Raw genomic sequence first — 18820 nt, forward strand, 5'->3', positions numbered from 1 at the left:
AAAAAAAAAAAAAAAAAAAAAAAAAAAAAAAGAATCTATTCAAAGAATCTCATCCAACAGAACCACAGGGAACTCAGAGCTCGTGTAGCTGAACAGCCTCATGTTGCAAATGAGAAAATGGAAGCCCAAAGAAGTCGGGTGACTTGTCCATGGTTGTATAGCTCATCGGTGATTGCTTCAGGACCATAATCCAGGTCCCTTGCCCCTTTTTTAGGCTAAATTGCCTCAGTACTCTAAGACTCTTAGATGCTGCTGCACATAGTATCTAGAATGATGATTATTTTCAATTTTTTGGAAAAAAGAATATATTGAAAAAGTTTATAGAAAAAATGATATTATTACCTCAATAAGTATGTCAGAACTAGTGCTGGGTAAAAGAATACAGGCCTTAAATAAAGCCGAGGTCCAAACCCTAAGTCTGCCACGTAATAGATGAGCCTCACTAAGCCTTGCTCTTCCATTAGTAACTTGGGGATTATCACACTTAGCTGCAAGGTTGGTTTTGGTGATAAGTGAGCTAATGTATTTTAAAATGTCATGTGTACATGGGAATTTAAAACTGTTACTTCCCTTCTTATATGTAATCTTTCTTAATTTTCTTATGTTTGTGTGATATGGCAAGAAGATAGTACTATTTTAACTTTACTACGGGGAAAGGGAGGCAAGTCATTTTATAGATTGTCATCAGAACACCTCGATAAGAGGTGGAGTGGGTAAAGCATGGTCCTTAGAATTTGATCTTGATTTGAATTCTTCTAGAACCACCATGATTTTAGGCAAGATGCTCAGCTTCTCCATGCCTGTTTAATGAGAATAACACTAGGTTCCTCATGAGGAGGTTGTGAGACTTGCGTAAAGCCCTTAGCACAGGGTGTGGCACACGGCATGTGTGCAGAACGATGAAGGCTACAGGGCTGTGTTGACAAAATCCAAGCAGCCCAGTGGCTTCCTTTTTTTTTTTTTTTCCTCAAGACATAAATGCTTTTCCCCTCCTCTTCTCCATATTAAGCCTATAAACCTTGGACTAAAATTATCCAAAAGGATAGGAAAGAGTCATTTTTCTAGAATAATCTTTTGCTATATATACTCAGCTATAGCGACTAGAATCAGTCCTCAACCCAAAAGTACTTATTAAACTTTCCCAAAAGCCTTGTTCACTGTGTCTAGACTAGAGCTGATCTCATCTACTGAATTATTTTACTACAATGAGTGTATTCTTTCATTTCCATGATTTCCAATTGGGTCTTTTCATATCTACCCCTTCTTGTTTGATTTCTGGTGGTTTCTCCCCTCAGATTTCCTAATTTCTTGTTCCTTCTACTGGGTGTTATTCTGCAAAGTCATTTTTAGATTGTCCTATTGTTTTCATTTTATCCAAAGTGAACTCATCTCTTGACTGCTGCTTCTGTTGAGCATCTTTCTTATTACTTCTCTGCTAACAATGTTTGCAGGCTCATTCTGGGCGGAAGCTCCCCTTTCTTTGTGCTCTCTGGGCCCTGTCTAGTGCTCTTATGCTTATCACCACCCCTACTCGAGCCTCCGACCCGCGGTCTAGGACCAGGTCTCACTTTGGCAGTTTAGGATTTGTACACTGTGGTGGCACTGAGAGGATGTAACATTCCAGCACAGATCCAGGTCTGTAGATGTGTCCCACCCTTGTAGCTTTGCTAGGCTCTCATACGGCCATTACCCAAGGATGAGCACTGGGCAGTTTCCAGGCTGCTTTTTAGCCCCCATTCACGGGCACAGCATCCCCTATTTCCCCTCAGGGAAATAGGTTCTATTACTTCTTAGGATACCCTCTCAGCCACCTTCCGTCTAAGTATACATACAGCATTCACCCAAATGGACCACATTCTGAGCTATAAAACAAACCTCAACACATTTAAAAGGATTGAAATCATAGAAAGTGTGTTCTCTGACCATGAAAGAGTTAAATTAGAAACCAGCAACAAAAAGTTATCTGGAAAATCCCCCAATTTGGATATTAAACAACACATTTCTTTTTTGTTTTTGTTTTTTAAGACGGAATCTCGCTCTGTCACCCAGGTTGGAGTGTAGTGGCACCATCTCAGTTCACTGCAACCTCTGCCTCTGGGGTTCTAGTGATTCTCCTGCCTCAGCCTCCCAAGTAGCTGGGACTACAGGCGTGTGCCAACATCCCAGCTAATTTTTGTATTTTTAGTAGAGTTGGAGTTTCACCATGTTGTCCAGGCTGGTCTCCAACTCCTGGGCTCAAGTGATCCACCCGCCTCGGCCTCCCAAAGTGCTGGGAATACAGGCATGAACCACCATGCCTGGTCAACACATTTCTAAATAACACATGGGTTACAGATACATCACAAGGAAAATCAGAAAATCCATTGAATTGAATAAGAATGAAAACATAACATTACAAAGTCTGTGGGATACAGCTAAAGCAGTGCTTAGTGGTAAAACTGATAGGATTATATGCCTATGTTAGAATCAAGAAAGATTTCGAATCAATAAAATAAGCTTAGGAAACCAGAAAATGAATAGCAAGTTTCACCCAATGCAAGCACAAGGAAGAAATTTAAAAAAGGATAAGAACAGAAATCAATGAAATTGAAAACAGAAAAACAATGGATAAAATCAATGAAATAAAAGGATCAACAACATTGATGATACTCTAGCCAAAATAAGAGAAAGAGATAAGATGCAAATTATCATTATCAGAAAATGAATGAGAAGGCATCTTTATAGACTTTGTAAGTGTATAAAGGATAATAAGGGAACATTATGAACAATTTTATGTCAATATATTTGGTAATTAAGAAGAAATTGACACATTCTTTGAAAGGTGCAAATGACCAACTATCACTCAAGAAGAAACACATAGCCCAAATACTGTAGTCTCATATCTATTCTTCGAAAATTAAATTCACTGTTTATTTTTAAAAACCACAACTTCCAACAAAGAAAATGTCAGGCTCACATGGCTTCACTGGAAAAATTCTATCCAACATTTAAAGAAGAGTTAATACCAATTTAACACAAACCTGTGTTTGAGTCTTCTGAATGCAAGATATTGAAATAAAGGCTCTATGAGAAAATTTCACCTGGATGTTCAGTAAGTATTGTTCACCTAGATGTGTTAGTTTTGTGTGTTCACAAAAATGACTTTCCACCAGGAAAACTCTTATCTTCATTTGGATCAGAGGAAGGAGGACTGTTGTGGGAAGTCAGGGACCCCGAATGGAGGGACTGGCTGAAGGCATGGCAGAAGAATATAATTGTGAAGATTTCGTGGACATTTATTAGCACACATTGAATATCGGGGTTGTTCACCTAGATGTGTTAGTTTTGTGTGTTCACAAAAGTGATTTTCCAACAGGAAAACCCTTATCTTCATTTGGATCAGAGGAAGGAGGACAACCCCTGAACCTTTCCAGGAGTCAACCTCCTCCTTCCTCCTTATGGAGAATCCACTCCCGCAGCATCTCCTCCCCACGTATCTACTCTCGGACGCAGGGGATTTACCCTCAGGTCCTTGGCCTGGGTCTCCACGTGCCTCATCTGCTCCAGAAGCCCCGCGCTGGCACTCAGGCCCTGCAGCTGAGACTTGACCAGGCGGAGCTGCTCGCCCATGGTGGCCAGGTCATTCAGGAGGGTCATCACACAGCTGTCGCAATCTGTAGGGGCCACAATCAAAGGCAAATGTGCTGCGGGGGGAGCCGTGGGACTGTGGAAAGACCCCAAGTGCTATGCAGCCCAGTTGGCACACACGTAGATCATCACAGGTGATAATCACAGCCCTGGTCTTCTCAGGGAGGGATGTGGATTCTGAAAAAAGGAGAGCCCTATGCACAGGGAGCATTTTAGAAATGGAGATTCCATGCAGCCTGTTGCTTACTTTATACATGAGGAAAATAATAATAGCCTTCAACTATGGGGTGCTTGCGATTTACCAGGCATTGTGATAAGACATTTACAAGCATTTCCCTAATACCCCTATAAGGTAGGTCTAATTATCATGTTAACTTAGCAAATGATGAAACTGAGGCTTGGAGAAGCAGGGTCACCCGCCGAAGGTCATACAGAGTGAAGCTGACTTGACCCTAAGTAGTCCTCCTTCCACCTCCTCCCACCCTTACTTTCCCAGACTGGAAACTGCATGACCCACCATGGGGCTCACATATCTTAAACCAAACCCCACAACTTGGAAAGGAGGAGGAGGGGCTGTCTTTTCTCACCATCACATTCTTCCGCAGGGCTGCTATCTTTGGGTTCTTGGTTTATGCAGTCTGAAATCAGAAAACCACCAAAGAAGGCATTGTTATTAAACTTATTCTTCATCTGCTCTTCAACATGGTTTTCAGAAAAGCTAGTGTTGCAAGGTTGTATTAGTTTGGTGCAAAAGTAATTGTGGGTTTTGCCATTACTTACAATGGCAAACCTAATAGACACCCAACTACCCAGCAGCACTAGCTCTTCCTTTTCCCTCCCTCACCCACGCCAGTGCCCAGAAGCTTTCTCATCTCCCAGCAGGCTCGCTGCAGGAACTGCTTTTGTGGCCTCCCTGTTATATATTCAATTCCTTCACTACAAAGGTCAACTCGATAAAGGGCCATGTTTTCTTATCAAACCAAACCTCTCAATCATTCGCATTAGGCCTTTCTTCATTGGAGAGCCTCTTGTATATTCGTGCTGCTTCTGGCATCATTCAAGAACATTGTGCAAACATTCACTGAGCAACTTTAAGCATTTACAGTGTGCCAGAGCCCCATCCTAACTGCTTGAAATACAAAGATATCAAGACAAAATCCCTGCTGCTCTGTGACTTAACAGTCCCATGAAACACGAGGGCAGACAAGTTACAAAACAGCATGACAGGCCGGGCGCGGTGGCTCAAGCCTGTAATCCCAGCACTTTGGGAGGCTGAGACGGGCGGATCACGAGGTCAGGAGATCGAGACTATCCTGGCTAACACGGTGAAACCCCGTCTCTACTAAAAAATACAAAAAACTAGCTGGGTGAGGTGGTGGGCGCCTGTAGTCCCAGCTACTCGGGAGGCTGAGGCAGGAGAATGGCGTAAACCCGGGAGGCGGAGCTTGCAGTGAGCTGAGATCCGGCCACTGCACTCCAGCCTGGGCGACAGAGCGAGACTCCGTCTCAAAAAAAAAAAAAAAAAAAAAAAAAAAAAAACAGTATGACAGATGTGGTGATAGTGATGGGCATACAATGTCAGTGGGCCCATGCCACCAGCTACAGCACACATAAGCTGAGTTTGTGTGTGTGTGTGTGTGTGTGTGTGTTTTTGGCTGGAGGGGATGGGGGCAGTCTCACTCTGTTATCCAGGTTGGACCACAGTGGCGTGATATCGGCTCACTGCAATCTCTGCCTCCCAGATTCAACCGATTCTCCTGCCTCAGCCTCCCGAGTAGCTGGGACCGCAGGTACACACCACCACACCTGGCTACTTTTTGTGTTTTTAGTAGAGACAGAGTTTCACCATATTGGCCAGGCTGGATAAGTTGAGTTTTGAGGTTCTCAGCTACAGTGAAACCTGCTGGTCAACCCTGGGCATTCTTGACCCCTTCCACATGTACTCTTTTCCCCATGCCGTGCCTTCTGACATTGACATGTCCTCTCACTTCCCCCTGAACAAACTGTCTACCTTCACAACAGCAAAACTCTATGCTTAACATTTTCCTGGACAAGCTGCAAGAGGCTTTCACATCTGTTATTCTCACCAGCCAATAATAGTCCACACTTTGTTGTATATACAGACATTTTAAGCCACATTTACTTTTAATTGTAAAAACTGATATAAATTAATTATGGAAAATATGGGGAAGTCAGGAAAATGAGATAAAAGCATCATCCTTGATCTTGCCACACAAAGACAATGTTCCCTTTATAAACATTTGTATACATTTTAATTTATTATATATATCATAATGGGTTCCTTTTTTTAAAAAAAAGCCTTACTCGCTTTTTTTTTTTTTTTTTTTGAGACAGAGTTTCACTCTTGTCGCCCGAGCTGGAGTGCTGTGGTGCTATCTCAGCTCACTGCAACCTCTGCCTCCTGGGTTCAAGCGATTCTCCTGCCTCAGCCTCCCGAGTAGCTGGGATTACAGGCATCTGCCACCATACCTGGCTGATTTTTGTATTTTTAATAGAGATGGGGTTTCCCCATGTTGGCCAGGCTGGTCTCAAACTCCTGACCTCAGGTGATCCACCCACCTCAGCCTCCCAAAGTGCTGGGATTGCAGGCGTGAGCCACCATGCTCGGCCATTCACTCTTATACGTACATATTGTGATATTTCTATTTCCTCAGTTAGTCTGTAAATGGCTTCTGGCCAGCAAGCATGGTCTTGTTTCCTTGACAATTTTCAATAGCACCCTGAATAGTTTATGGGGAACTAGGCTTCTCTGGATGATTGATTTATTAGTGAAATTTTCCCAACAAGCTTGCATTTTGACCACCAAGGAATATGTCCATTATTAGTTGAAGAAAAAAATAAAAATAAAAACAACAACAACAAAACTCTAACAGGAATAAGCAAGTCTCATACATGAGCATTTTCTTCCATTTTGGGAACAAACAGTTACTATCCTCCTTTCAGGTTGCTGATTTTTGTTGCTGGCGTGGGGGAAATGAGGGCTGCAGAGGCATTAGTCTGGTGAATACGCTGCAAGTGATGTTGAAGCTTCTTGAATACCTCCAGTGACAGGAGAAATCGCCTCCTTTTAAAGCAATCTGTTTCATCTTTAAACATTAGACATTTCTTCCTTAGAATGATTTAAAATAGAGCTCCCTCTTGCTTCTACTCTTTGCTCTAAGTTCTGTCCCTTATGTCTCAGAGAACAAGACCAACGCTTTCCCACACACCAGCCTGACAAACATGTCCTTTCCAGCTCTTCCTTTCACTGCCCTGGCCAATCCTTCCTCATATGACACAGTTCCACATCCCTTCAGAGTCTTACTCTCTTTCTGAACAACTATAGCTCTTCTATTGTCTTCTAAAGACGTCACTAACTCTCACGTGAGGACTTACATGAGCAGGGTGCCATGGACCCTGGCTTTAGACACCGGAACTCAGTGAAAACAGTACGAGCTATCTTTGGGGCCACACCACACTCTAACCTACCCTGCACTGACTCCTGATGACAACCTTAAGCCTTTTTACACCTCCTGCTACTAAGCCAGTTACCACTTATCACATAGCTAACCATTTATTTATTTTTTCCACTCAACTATAGGACCACACCTTTACCCTTAACATCATTTTGTCTGGTTGAATTGGCCCATCATTCCAGACTGTTGAGGCCCTTTTGAATTCTGAATGTGTCATGGGAGGCACTTACTATTGGAGAAGACCAGGGAATTTCACCCCAAAATATGGCACCCTGGTAGACTGATTATTTTAAATTGAAGGCCCTTGGAGACCAGCAGACGCCGGAAAATACTTTACTCTGATATCCACTTATCTTCCCAACATCCAGACTTGCCAAAAATGAAAACAAACTACTTCTGGTTTTTTCCATGAGTTTTCATTAACTTAACTTATATTTCAGGGAGAAAGACTGAAGTCTGTCAACACACCCGGACAGACTCTTGTCACAAACCATTGTCTGTTCTGTGGGCCCAAAAGGTTTTGTCCCAGGCCTCACCGTATGTTCTCTGAGTCCATTGAGTCAGTCTAAAAATCATTTACCATTACCCTTAAAATCATCCACATTTCCACATCTCTTTCCCCTAAGAAGAAGGGTACGTAAGCATGTACACCCCACTGGGTTACTGGGTAATCATTGTCCTGTGATTCTCTTGTGTTACACGCATTAAAATAGAATTGTGTATGCCTTTTCTCCTATTAATCTGCCTTTTGTCTGCTGATTTTCTGCAAACCTTCTGCAGGTGAGGGGGAAGTTTTCCCTTGGTCCCTTTACTGTTCTTCCCAACTTTGTGTCATCTGATAAATGGGTAGGCATGCTTTCCATATTTCCATCCAAATAAAAACTGTGGAGCCAAGGATGAAGTCCTGAGGCATGACAATAAATACCCCATTCTAGACCGGCATTAATCCATTTACTCTGCATTCCTTTGGGAATAGTCACTTGACCAGCTGGAATCCACACATCCAGGGTTTAGTTCTTCAACTTGTCCGTAAGTATAAGATGAAAGATTTTATCTAAGTGTTTGGTGTTACACTACATCGATAGCATTTTCCTGATGAATCCTATTAATATTCTGTCAAAGAAGGAAGAGGATAGTCTTCCTTTTTGGTCCAAGTTGCTCCTAATAAACCCATACTAACTCCTGCTAATTATCTTTTTCTTGATATATAAAATCCACCCCAATCACCACCCACATCCCAGAACATGTACTGCTGTAAGATAAAGAGTATTTCAATTTCTTAAGACACACACAGGAAAGATGACGTGACAATATCCCTACAATATCAAAGGGAGATCTCAGCAAAATCACCACAGTAGGATCTGAAGTTATTTTGGTTAGGATCAGATAAGTTTTCAAAACAATTCACTTTTTTAAAAAAAAAAAAAAGTGCATTGAAACAGGTTATTCACCAAAGCTGAAAATACTATTTAAGCATTCCCAGGGTTGTCAAAACCAGGGAACAACTTGCTGGCTGGAATTGTGTATTATGCATCCTGAAAATGTGTGCTTGGGTTCTGAGGCTGTTAAGTCGTACCAGCTTTATAAATGCAAATTAGCAGGGGTGTGGGTCGTCCTTACCTCCAGTCAGGGGATCACAACTGCCCAGCTGGCCATTGCTGTTACAACTGCATGGTTGGCAGCTACCTCCGAATTTCTGGGGATTCCCGAAATATCCCGCTGCACACCTACACAAAATGTAGAGAGGAGGAGAAATACCCAAATAACTCATCGTTTATCCCAACCAATTTTCTCAATCTCTAGCTCTGTGTTTGGGATATTGTAACCCATTGGGAGGAAGACTGACATAGACCTGCAAGAATGAGTATTTCTCAATACAGAGATATTTACCCTTGAATTGTCTCACAGAAATAAACTTGAAGTAAGATCCAGATAATTTCTAATTTTTTGGATGAGGGAAGACTTTCTTATTATTTTTCCTTCCTTCCTTCCTTCCTTGGATGAGGGAAGACTTTCCTAACCTCCCTCCCTCCCTTCCTTTCTTCCTTCCTTCCTCTCTTTCTCTGTTGCCCAGGCTGGAGTGCAGTGGCATGATCATAGCTCACTGTAACCTCGAGCTTCTGGACTCAAGTGATCCTTCTGCCTCAGCCTCCCAAAAAACTGAGACTACAGGCCCATGCCACCATTTCTGGCTAATTTTTAAATTTTTAGTCGTGATGAAGTCTTCCTATGTTGCCCAGACTGGTCTTGAACTCCTGGGCTCAAGCGATCCTTCTGCCTCAGCCTCCCAAAAAACTGGAACTACAGGTGCATGCCACCATGCCTGGCTAATTTTTTAATTTTCAGCAGAGATAAGATCTTGCTATATTGCCCAGACTGGTCTTGAACTTCTGGGCTCAAGTGATCCTCCCGCCTCAGCTCCTAAAGTGCTGGGATTACAGGCACGAATCACTGCACCTGACCTGCACTATGTCAAGTCTGCATAATTCATATTTGCACTAATTGCTGCCGTGCTGTATATAATGATTCTTAAACAACTGAGAACAGTTACAGCTGCTACCTTTGGCCTTGAGCCTTTGTTCTTCTAGGTAGTATAGTAATGAGAACTCATTACTGATTTACAAGTTTAAAGATCACATTTCCTTGATTCTTAGACTATTTAAAAAAAAGGTCAAATAAGCACACGTTAATTTTCCTGGAGTTGGGGTGTCAATTACAATATTTCCATTAACAAAGTTCCATTCCCCATCCAGTCACCTGCAAATTGTCATTAAACTGATGTGTGGTGTCTTATCATCAATGGACTTGATAGACTCAAGGAAATATGGTATTTACCTCATTTCCCAAAATGTAAGCACTGCATCAAAAAAAATTAGGCAATTCCAACACATGTGACCATGTACTTCCAATATACTTCACCAATGTATTACCATGGATACACTGGTGATATAATGTAAAGGATCAGAAAGATCTGGCTGGACTCCTGCCTCCACCACTTACAAATATGATCTTAGGCTGTTGCTGTAACCCTCTGCGCTTCAGTTTCTTTACCGGTCCCCCCACAGCCCACATGAAAATATAAGCTCCATGAAGACACGGAGTTTTGGGCTGTTTTGCTCACTGATACATCTTTAGCACCTGGCACATATTCACTCATTTGTTGAATGAATAAATGAGTGGACTAATAATACCTATTTTGCTCAATGAACATAAGAGATCATGTAATAAAGAATCTAGCATAATGTTTGCACATAACAGACTCTCAAGTGTAGCTATCGGTATAAGACATGAAAAATATTCACCTTCTAATTGGCATCATTTGAAATTATTACAAGATAGCAGAAGGCCCATGTACCCCCTAATAATCAAGAAGGTAACTAGGCTGAGGTGGCTTATCTAAGTCTACTAAGCAGGGTGGTCATATACTAATAATAGGGCTTTACTCTGTGACTGGTTTGGTATTCTACCTAACAGATCATGCTATGCAGAAGCTCTGTGTTCTAGAATACTTTATTTTTGATGTCTTTCTTACCTACATCTAAACTTCCCACGTAATAGATGCATAATTACAAAGTACCTTATATTTAAGTCACAGAAATAGGAAGTTCGATTCTACTTCTTGCAAAGCATTACTCACTGGTTACGAGAAATAACTGGTTCTCTTATTCTCAATTTATGGTAGTGGCTAAACACAAAGGACTGAAGTAAAACTTCCCGATTTCACGAATGACACTGGTACAACAAATAAAGAGCAGAGAACTGGCCTGTCATCTGTGGCCCTGTTTGGCTGAGGAAGAAGAGGGGGTAAAAGCATGTATGGGCTGGGAAGCCTTTGCTAAACCCTCCCCCTGGCTGGCTGCTCTGGTTTCTATCCAGCTAGTCTCCTGCATAATCTATATTCCTACTTTTCACCCTTGACTGCTCTTGTGTTTATCATTGTGCAGTTAGTCGCGAGTGCCAGGAATGATGTCTGGGTGCTGTGTCTAACAAATGAAAAATGTTGACATCAAAATGGCATTTACCCATGAAAAAGCTTCAAAAAAATTTTTAAAGAAATAATAGCTTGTTTTCTTGAGACATCAAATACAACAAACATCAGCTGAGAGAATGTTAATTAAAAATTTTGCCTGCCAAATGGATGTCTCATCGAGCCTGTTGCTGTTTAATGCTTGTTTGTGAAGAGCCATAAAGAGGATGAAATTAGGACGCCCCTCCCAGGTGTTGGTCCCCTGTGGCTTTTAAATCTCAGAGCCTAGAATCCCTTCCCACCACCCACATCCTTCCCTTCTCGCTGGTTGGATGCACCTCCTAATTGCATCTCAACTTAGCCCAGTTCTCCCATCTCTCGCTATTTCAATGGCATGTTTTGATGTCTGTCCACCACTGGACTGGAAAGCCCTTGAGGATGCTGTCTGTGCTGTTTGCTACTGTGCCTTCAGGACTTAGCACTGTGCCAGACATATATATATATATATATATACACACACACACACACACACATACATACTAGGATCTCCATACATTTTTCATTGAAAGAATACATGAATAAGTGTGAGGCAAGTGTGAGAAATACTCCTTTTGCTGAAATGGAAAACGGAAAACAGAAGAACCTTCCATTACCATCTTTTGGCATAGAACTAGGCTCCTTAGCTGCTGCTCGGTGTCCCCAGTCTAAGGCAGTCCCCACATCCTACACGTGGCAAGCGTCTTCCAGCCCTGGGGCTTTCCTGCCTTGCTTCCCCAACCTAACCTGCCCTCCACCTCCATCTTCTGGCTCCACTGGGTTCTAGTCACTCCTTGGACCTACCGAAGTCCTACCTTATCCATAAACATTTCAGATAATCCCAGTCTAGGGTGGTTATGCCTTACTTGAAATCCGGTTGAATTCATTTTCTGGTTAAAAAAAATTAGTCAAACTCTTTTAAAGTTTAAACAAAACAACGTGAATTAAAATGATATACAATTTTTCTCTGTCAAATTGGCTTTTTTTTTTTTTCTGTTGCCCGGACTGGAGTGCAGTGGTGTGATCATAGCAGCCTCCAACTCCTGGGCTCAAGTGGTTCTCCTACCTCAGCATCCCAAGTAGCTGGGACCACAGGCACACACCATCACACTTGGCTAATTCAAAAACAAATTATGGAGATGAGGTCTCTCTATGCTGCCCAGGTTGGTCTCTAACCCCTGGATCACATGAAATAATCTTCCCACCTTGGCCTCCCAATGTGCTGGAATTACAGGTATGAGCCACCATGCTTGGCCCTAACTGGCAAATATTTAAAATATTGATCCTTTCCAATATCCACTGGGGTAAGTATTCACTCATTCTCTTTTGCTGCTAGTAAGAATATAAACTTTTCTGGAGGCCAATTTCGCAAAAAGTATTAAAAGCGTGGAAAACCTATCCTCTGACCCAAGGAATCCACTTCTACAATTATACCTTGAGGATATGCATATGCAAATATTAAGCTGCAAGGATTTAATTTTAGTGTTGCTCTAAATGGAAAACAGTAAAAGGATCTCCAAGACCAAGAGTAGGGGATTATGGAAACCCCGCGGAAATTTTTGGTCATTGATGTGATGTTATCAGGGAATACTTATTGATATGGAAAGATATTACTAACATAGTATTAGATAAGAAAACAAGTCAAAACAGAAAGTAAAACACGAATCTACTTTTTTTTTAAGTTCACGCATTTAGAAATGATCTGTAGAAACATACAGCCGGCTTTTTAACAGTGGCTTTCTGTAGACAAAATGATTATGAATAGGATTGTATGTGAACGCGTTTGAGTGCACAGGGCTAGGTAGGGGTGTGGTGGGGCCTCACTGGTTCTCTGCTCACTTGCATTTCATCATTTTATAATAAATATGTATTGATTTTATGAGAAAGTTATTTTTAATTTTAAAATATGTCAACCATATGATTCACTTTTCATACTGTTACTTTTCCAACTATGTGTGTGCTGTCTTCCCAGCTAGTTTATAAGTATCTTTTATAACTTTCTCAATACTTGGCAGTGTCCTATGCATAGTCGCTAATCATGACAATTGTCCGTGAATAACTAAAGCTTGGTTCTGTGGCCCTTGGTCATTAATTTTACACTTTCCATTCCACAACATTTATTATTTTGTTTCACAAACATTACTGAACACCTATTATGTGAACGGTAACATGCTTGGAACCAGGGATTCCGAAATAAACAAGACACAGATTGTCCTGAAAGTGTTCCAAATATAGTGTGGGGATACAGGTGTGTGTGTGTGTGTGTGTGTGTGTGTGTGTGGCTATCTGGGCTAGGGCTGTGGATATGTGTGTGTATAGAAGAGTGTAGAAAGTTGTACATGTGTACAGTTAAGTAGGGATATGTTGGGGGCAGGTGTATGTGGAGATACGTGGAAGGGACATGAAGAAATGGGGGTATGTAGAGATCATTGTAGAGGAGGGGTAGGTAGGGAGGTGTAGGGGGTTGAGGTTCACAGGTGTGCATGTTGGGGGGATGTAGGTAAAGCTATGTGTGGGTGAGTGTATGTGTTGTGCCTCATTCTCAGTTTTCTGAAACGTACAAAGCAGGACAGCGAATGATGCTAATGATTTATTAGGTGAGCAGTCTTGTATTTTTCCCAAGAGACCTTTTTCCAGGCCTCAGTCAAACTCCCAGCCCACCCCTAGCTCTGCGCCAGCGCCTGGCAGCGCCCCACCCACAGCCCTCCCTGCCCCCTCTGCAGGTTGAGCGGGGAGGGGCTCCCACCTCACCTTTCACACTGTGTTCCTGTGTACCCAGCTTTGCAGGAGCACCGCACGTCTCCCCCGTTCACCACACAGCCGGTGGCAAACCTTGAAAGAAGACAGAAAAAGGCCCCATTAAAAACACAGATCGATAGGATTTATGCTCGTTCTTTTTTACCACAAAGGACTGGCTTGCATTAAGTGAACACTGAAACCCACGGTCTGGTTGCGTTTTGTGTGAAGAAAATTTTGCCCATCAAGACTTGGAGAGATAATGATGAATGATCTCAGCTGACATTGGGCAATTTTGGTGAATAAGGACTGAAGGCATTTATTTGTTCCTTGGGGAAGAGCATTTTTCCCCTTAAGACAGAGCAGAGTAACTCTCTTTGGAAGAGATGATTACAACAGCATTTTTCCAGGAATAACAAGGAAGGAGTAAAACAAGTCTAGGCAGAAAAAAGAACAGAGTTCTGATTCTTTAAAAAAAAAAAAAAATGTTCTCCTTGTTGATTCTAGTTCTTCTCTATCAGACACATTGCCTTCTGGGAAGAAAAGTCAGTGGGGAGGCCAAGCCCTGGAGCCCCCTAAAGACGCACAGAGGACACTCACCTTCCTCGGCATTTCTGTGGGCACAATCATTGCTGATTCTTGCTTTTTTTTCAAACCAAGTTGTGGAATTTTGATCCCTTCTCTTTTAGCTCTAAAGTGGTGATATTTTATACTTGATCTTAGCCAAAAGGCTGAGAAGCAATAAGTGATGATATTTTAGAAGCAGCTTTACACACACACACACCCCCACACAAAGAGACCATGAAAAAACTCTGTTGCCTTGCAAAGTATCTCCATCTGCCACTGGACATAACACTGATGACATCTGAGGGAATATTACTCCATTCGCTGGTAAGAGAATGCCTATTTAGGAAGCCTCTCAAGGCACAGTTAGACATTAGTCAGCACTATTAATATTGCAGGAAGGAGAAGTAGATAAAAATAGAGTTTTACTGATAAATCCAAAGACCTACGTGTTACTTCAACTGCATGGAAGCTGGAAGCTGACCTTGATGCTACTATGCTTTGCAAACGAAAATGAAAAACTTTTTCCAAGCACCCCAGTGGAAATCTTGCTGCTTTCTACTTTTGCCAGCTTCTCTTCAAACAAGTCTGGGCAAGGTCAAGTGATTGATCCCTTGACAAATAAAGCTGCAGGATGGGGCAGGCTTCACGAGTATCAAACACATAGACAGCAAAGCAGGGCGCATTCCAAATAGGTCTCTCCAGAGAAGCCACACTTGGCACATGACTTCTGGCGATGTGAGGACTTGGCCCACGTGTCTGTTAAGGGCTGATATAGGCCTGCCTTTGTGATCCACACTTGTTTCTGAGTCTATGTACTAGTGAGACGTTCTCAGTGTCTTCTTGATTTTCAAACCAACTCTTGCTTCACTTAGTTTGTTACATTAGTCTTTGCTTGGGCCCGCAGTGAACGCTTTGTGATGAGCAAGGATATGACAAGGTGCTACGCCTAAGGAGAGAGGGGGTTACCTTGGAAACACAGTGGTGGCTTCCTACCTATGTAGTCTATTGGTCATGTTGGAGCCTGAATGACAGCTCAGATCACTCAGTGGCTCAGAACTGTCCCATCGCACTGAGGATAAGATCCACATGCTTGACCACAGCCTGCAGGGTTCTGCGGAATCTGGGTCCTAGCTGTTCCACCAACCTCACCTCCGGCCCTCTCTCTTCACACTGCACTTGTGCCACTCCTGCCTTCTCACTGCCCTTGAACACATGGTCACAGGCCTTTTCCTTCTGTTTCATCCTTGCCTGGGAGCCTCATGGCCAAAATACTGCCATGGCTTCCTCTATCCAACTTCAGGCCTCCTTGGCCACCCCTCTAAAGCAGCCACTCCCTCACTGTCAATGACACAACCTATTGCAGAAAATGTATCTGTATCTCCAATTATACTTCTTATTGATTAGTCTGTGTGTTTACTGAGTGTGATGACTCCCACCCTTTCTCTCCCTCTCTGCCACACTCTAGGTCAAGCCCCAGGAGAACAGGGACTGCCTCTGTCTTCTTCTTCCAGTTTCCCGGTCACAGAGAGAGGGCTGAGGCCTGGCCCTGTCATGGGTGCTGGAGAAGTAGCTGCTTAGCCACTGAATGAACAGTAAAAGAAAAGAGGGAAGGGAAAAGCCTGGAAGGATACAATTTGGAAAGGCAGTTTCTGTTTGTTTTCTAATTTTTTTTTTAAGATGGAGTCTCCTCTGTCGCCCAGGCTGGAGTGCAGTGGTACAATCTCGGCTCACTGCAGCCTCCGCCTCCCAAGTTCAAGCGATTCTCCTGCCTCAGCCTCCCGAGTAGTTGGGATTATTACAAGCTATTTTTGTATTTTAATTGAGACGGGGTTTCACCATGTTGGCCAGGCTGGTCTTGAACTCCTCATCTCAAGTGATCCATCTTCCTTGCCCTCCTAAAGCGCTGGGATTACAGGCGTAAGCCACCGCACCCAGCCTATTCATTTGTTTTCTTGTATGTCGCGCTCATTTTAATATCACAGCTTTCTTGAGATATAATTCACATATCATGCGATTCATCATGTAAACTGTACAATTCAGTGGCTTGTAGTATATTCACAGAGTTGTACAACCATCACCATAATCAATTTGAAAATATTTTCATCCCTTCAAAAAGAAATCCCAGACCCTGTGGCAATCACTTCCCATTCTCCCCACCTGCTCTCCCACCCCTAGTCCTAGGCAGCCACCAAACGACTTTGGGTCCCTGTAGGTTATGTCAAGCTGCTACGGTACCTGTTGGTGTGAGGACACGGGCAGGCCCTGCAGGATCCGTGGACGGCGTTGCCATAGTAGCCCTCCTGGCAGCGTTCACAGTGCTCCCCCGCCGTGTTGTGCTGACAGTTCTAGGGACAGGTGAACAGCACAATTCACAGCAGCCAGTACAGTCCCTACTTCTGAGATCACTGTAATCTTACTTAGTCACACGACTAGAACTCAAGTCCTCTGACTTTCAGTGATATCAGCTCCTCTAACCAGGTATTTTCCGTGTCCCTCGAATCATTGCTGGTGTTAGAAAAGAGGGGTAAGTGCCCTTCCCTCAGTGACGCAGTGCTTAACATTGGCAGCGTGACATAGTGGGGACAAGCCAGCTGAGTCTCCGTCCCACTCCAGCATCTCGAGGCCATGGAGTCCTGGGACAAGATCCTTTCAATTGTATCAATTTTACTTATAACAATTTTACTTATATCAATTTTACTAGTGTATGATTTACATACAATTACAACTTTCTCAAAAGGTACAGTTAGGATAATGCCCACCTTCTAAGGCTGTGGGGAGGATTTTAAAAAGCAAGATACTAAGCTCTTGGGAAATGTAAATTCTTTCCTTTCTTCTCCTTAGCACTGCTTTGATGAAAATTACCTTCATTTTACTTCATGGTTCACATAATAATGATATACTGAAGAGTGATATTATTGAAATGAGTTCTTAACACAGAACTTGTTAAAACAATAAAAAGTTGCACAGTATCTGAAGAAAACACTCAACTGAATTCCAGTGTCCCAAAGAAGCAAGAAATTAATGTTATCTAAGCTTTTTATTTACATAAATCCAATTATTTTCACGTCAAAGTTGCTGCCTAATGAAATTTGTTCTTTAGTAAAGTGTTGAGATGAAATAATTTTGCAACCAAGTGGTCTATTGAGACAAAACCTGGTGGATTGGGTCAAATTTGTTTATTTTCTTGGCGTGACCCTAGCAAAAAAGATCTAAATGCACAGAAACACCCAGGAAACCTCCCCTTACTGTGGGCCTCTGAAAACATGGAAACACTTTGTGTTAACGTTATGGCCAGGAATAAGTACAATTTTTAAAATTTGCCTATGGATTTTACTTCTCTATGCAGAGGTGTTGCTTGAGTAGGAAACTTTAATGAATGTCAGGGGTTTTGCTTTTCGTTTTTTTGTTTCGTTTTGTTTTGAGACAGATTCTTGCACTGTCACCTGGGCTGGAGTGCAATGGCCTAGTCTCAGCTCACTGCAACCTCTGCCTCCCGGGTTCAAGTGATTCTCCCGCCTCAGCCTCTGGAGTAGCTGGGATTTCAGGCATCCACCACAACGCTCAGCTAATTTTTGGAGTCTTAGTAGAGACAGGGTTTCATCATGTTGGCCACGATGATCTCAAACTCCTGACCTCATGATTCGCCCGCTTCGGCCTCCCAAAGTGCTGGGATTATAGGCATGAGCCATCGTGCCCAGCCATGAGTGTCAGTTTTTAAATAATATCTGAAGGTAGATTGGGAAAAACAATATACGTTTATATCCCAAGAGGACATGGCTTGTTCATGATGAAAAAGGTTGTCCTTCCATCATAAATGCTGTCAGCTTGTCCAGATTGAGCAAATCCATCCTTCACTAACCTTTGAGTAACTGAAAATTACACAAAACACTAAGATGTTAAAATATCCTTTCACGTTTTTTTTCTAGCTATAAAATTGTGCTACAAACATAAGATATTAGTATTTCAGAGCACATAGAGGGGCTTTAAAGTAGGATGCTACTCACGTGTTGAAATTTGCTTATTATCAGAAAGCTCACCCCTATCCGGAATCCTTCCTTCCCCAAATCCCACTGCACTGTGGGTCCAGACTCCTTGAGGTCTGGACACTGGGAACATCTTCCCTGCGGTTGATCAGCTCCACAGAGGAGTCTTCTCACGGGTGACTGAGGAGGACACCAGTGGCTTCCCTCACCCTCACCCAGTCTTCAGCTACCCTGACTCTCTCATAAGACATCAGTCCTTTGGAACTAATACGTTTCCATGTTAGTTCTCTTTCTCTTTTAATCCAAATGACAATTTAAAAGTAGAACACAACTGTATAGATATATTTCAGTCCTGTGTCTACTTAGCTCTGAGGCTGAACACATTGGAGAAGCAAGAATGTACAGATGCAAGAATTGAGGTGAGGACA

The 18820-nt window shown here is 42.5% G+C and overlaps 1 protein-coding gene across 4 annotated transcripts in view; it reads right to left on the minus strand.

Annotated features, from left to right (window-relative positions):
* Nucleotides 1-18820, minus strand: part of LAMA3 (laminin subunit alpha 3) — a 271772-nt gene that overhangs the window by 57096 nt on the left and 195856 nt on the right. For all 4 annotated transcript variants that reach the window (XM_023207778.2, XM_023207777.2, XM_023207780.1 and 1 more), the window contains 5 exons: nt 16645-16754; nt 13858-13938; nt 8724-8830; nt 4215-4265; nt 3502-3653 (listed from right to left, as the gene is read on the minus strand). In XM_023207778.2, the coding sequence (XP_023063546.1) occupies nt 3502-3653; nt 4215-4265; nt 8724-8830; nt 13858-13938; nt 16645-16754 (501 nt within the window). The remainder of the gene's footprint in view (nt 1-3501; nt 3654-4214; nt 4266-8723; nt 8831-13857; nt 13939-16644; nt 16755-18820) is intronic.

This window comes from Piliocolobus tephrosceles, chromosome 18 (genome assembly GCF_002776525.5).
Source record: "Piliocolobus tephrosceles isolate RC106 chromosome 18, ASM277652v3, whole genome shotgun sequence".
Lineage (NCBI taxonomy): Eukaryota > Metazoa > Chordata > Mammalia > Primates > Cercopithecidae > Piliocolobus > Piliocolobus tephrosceles.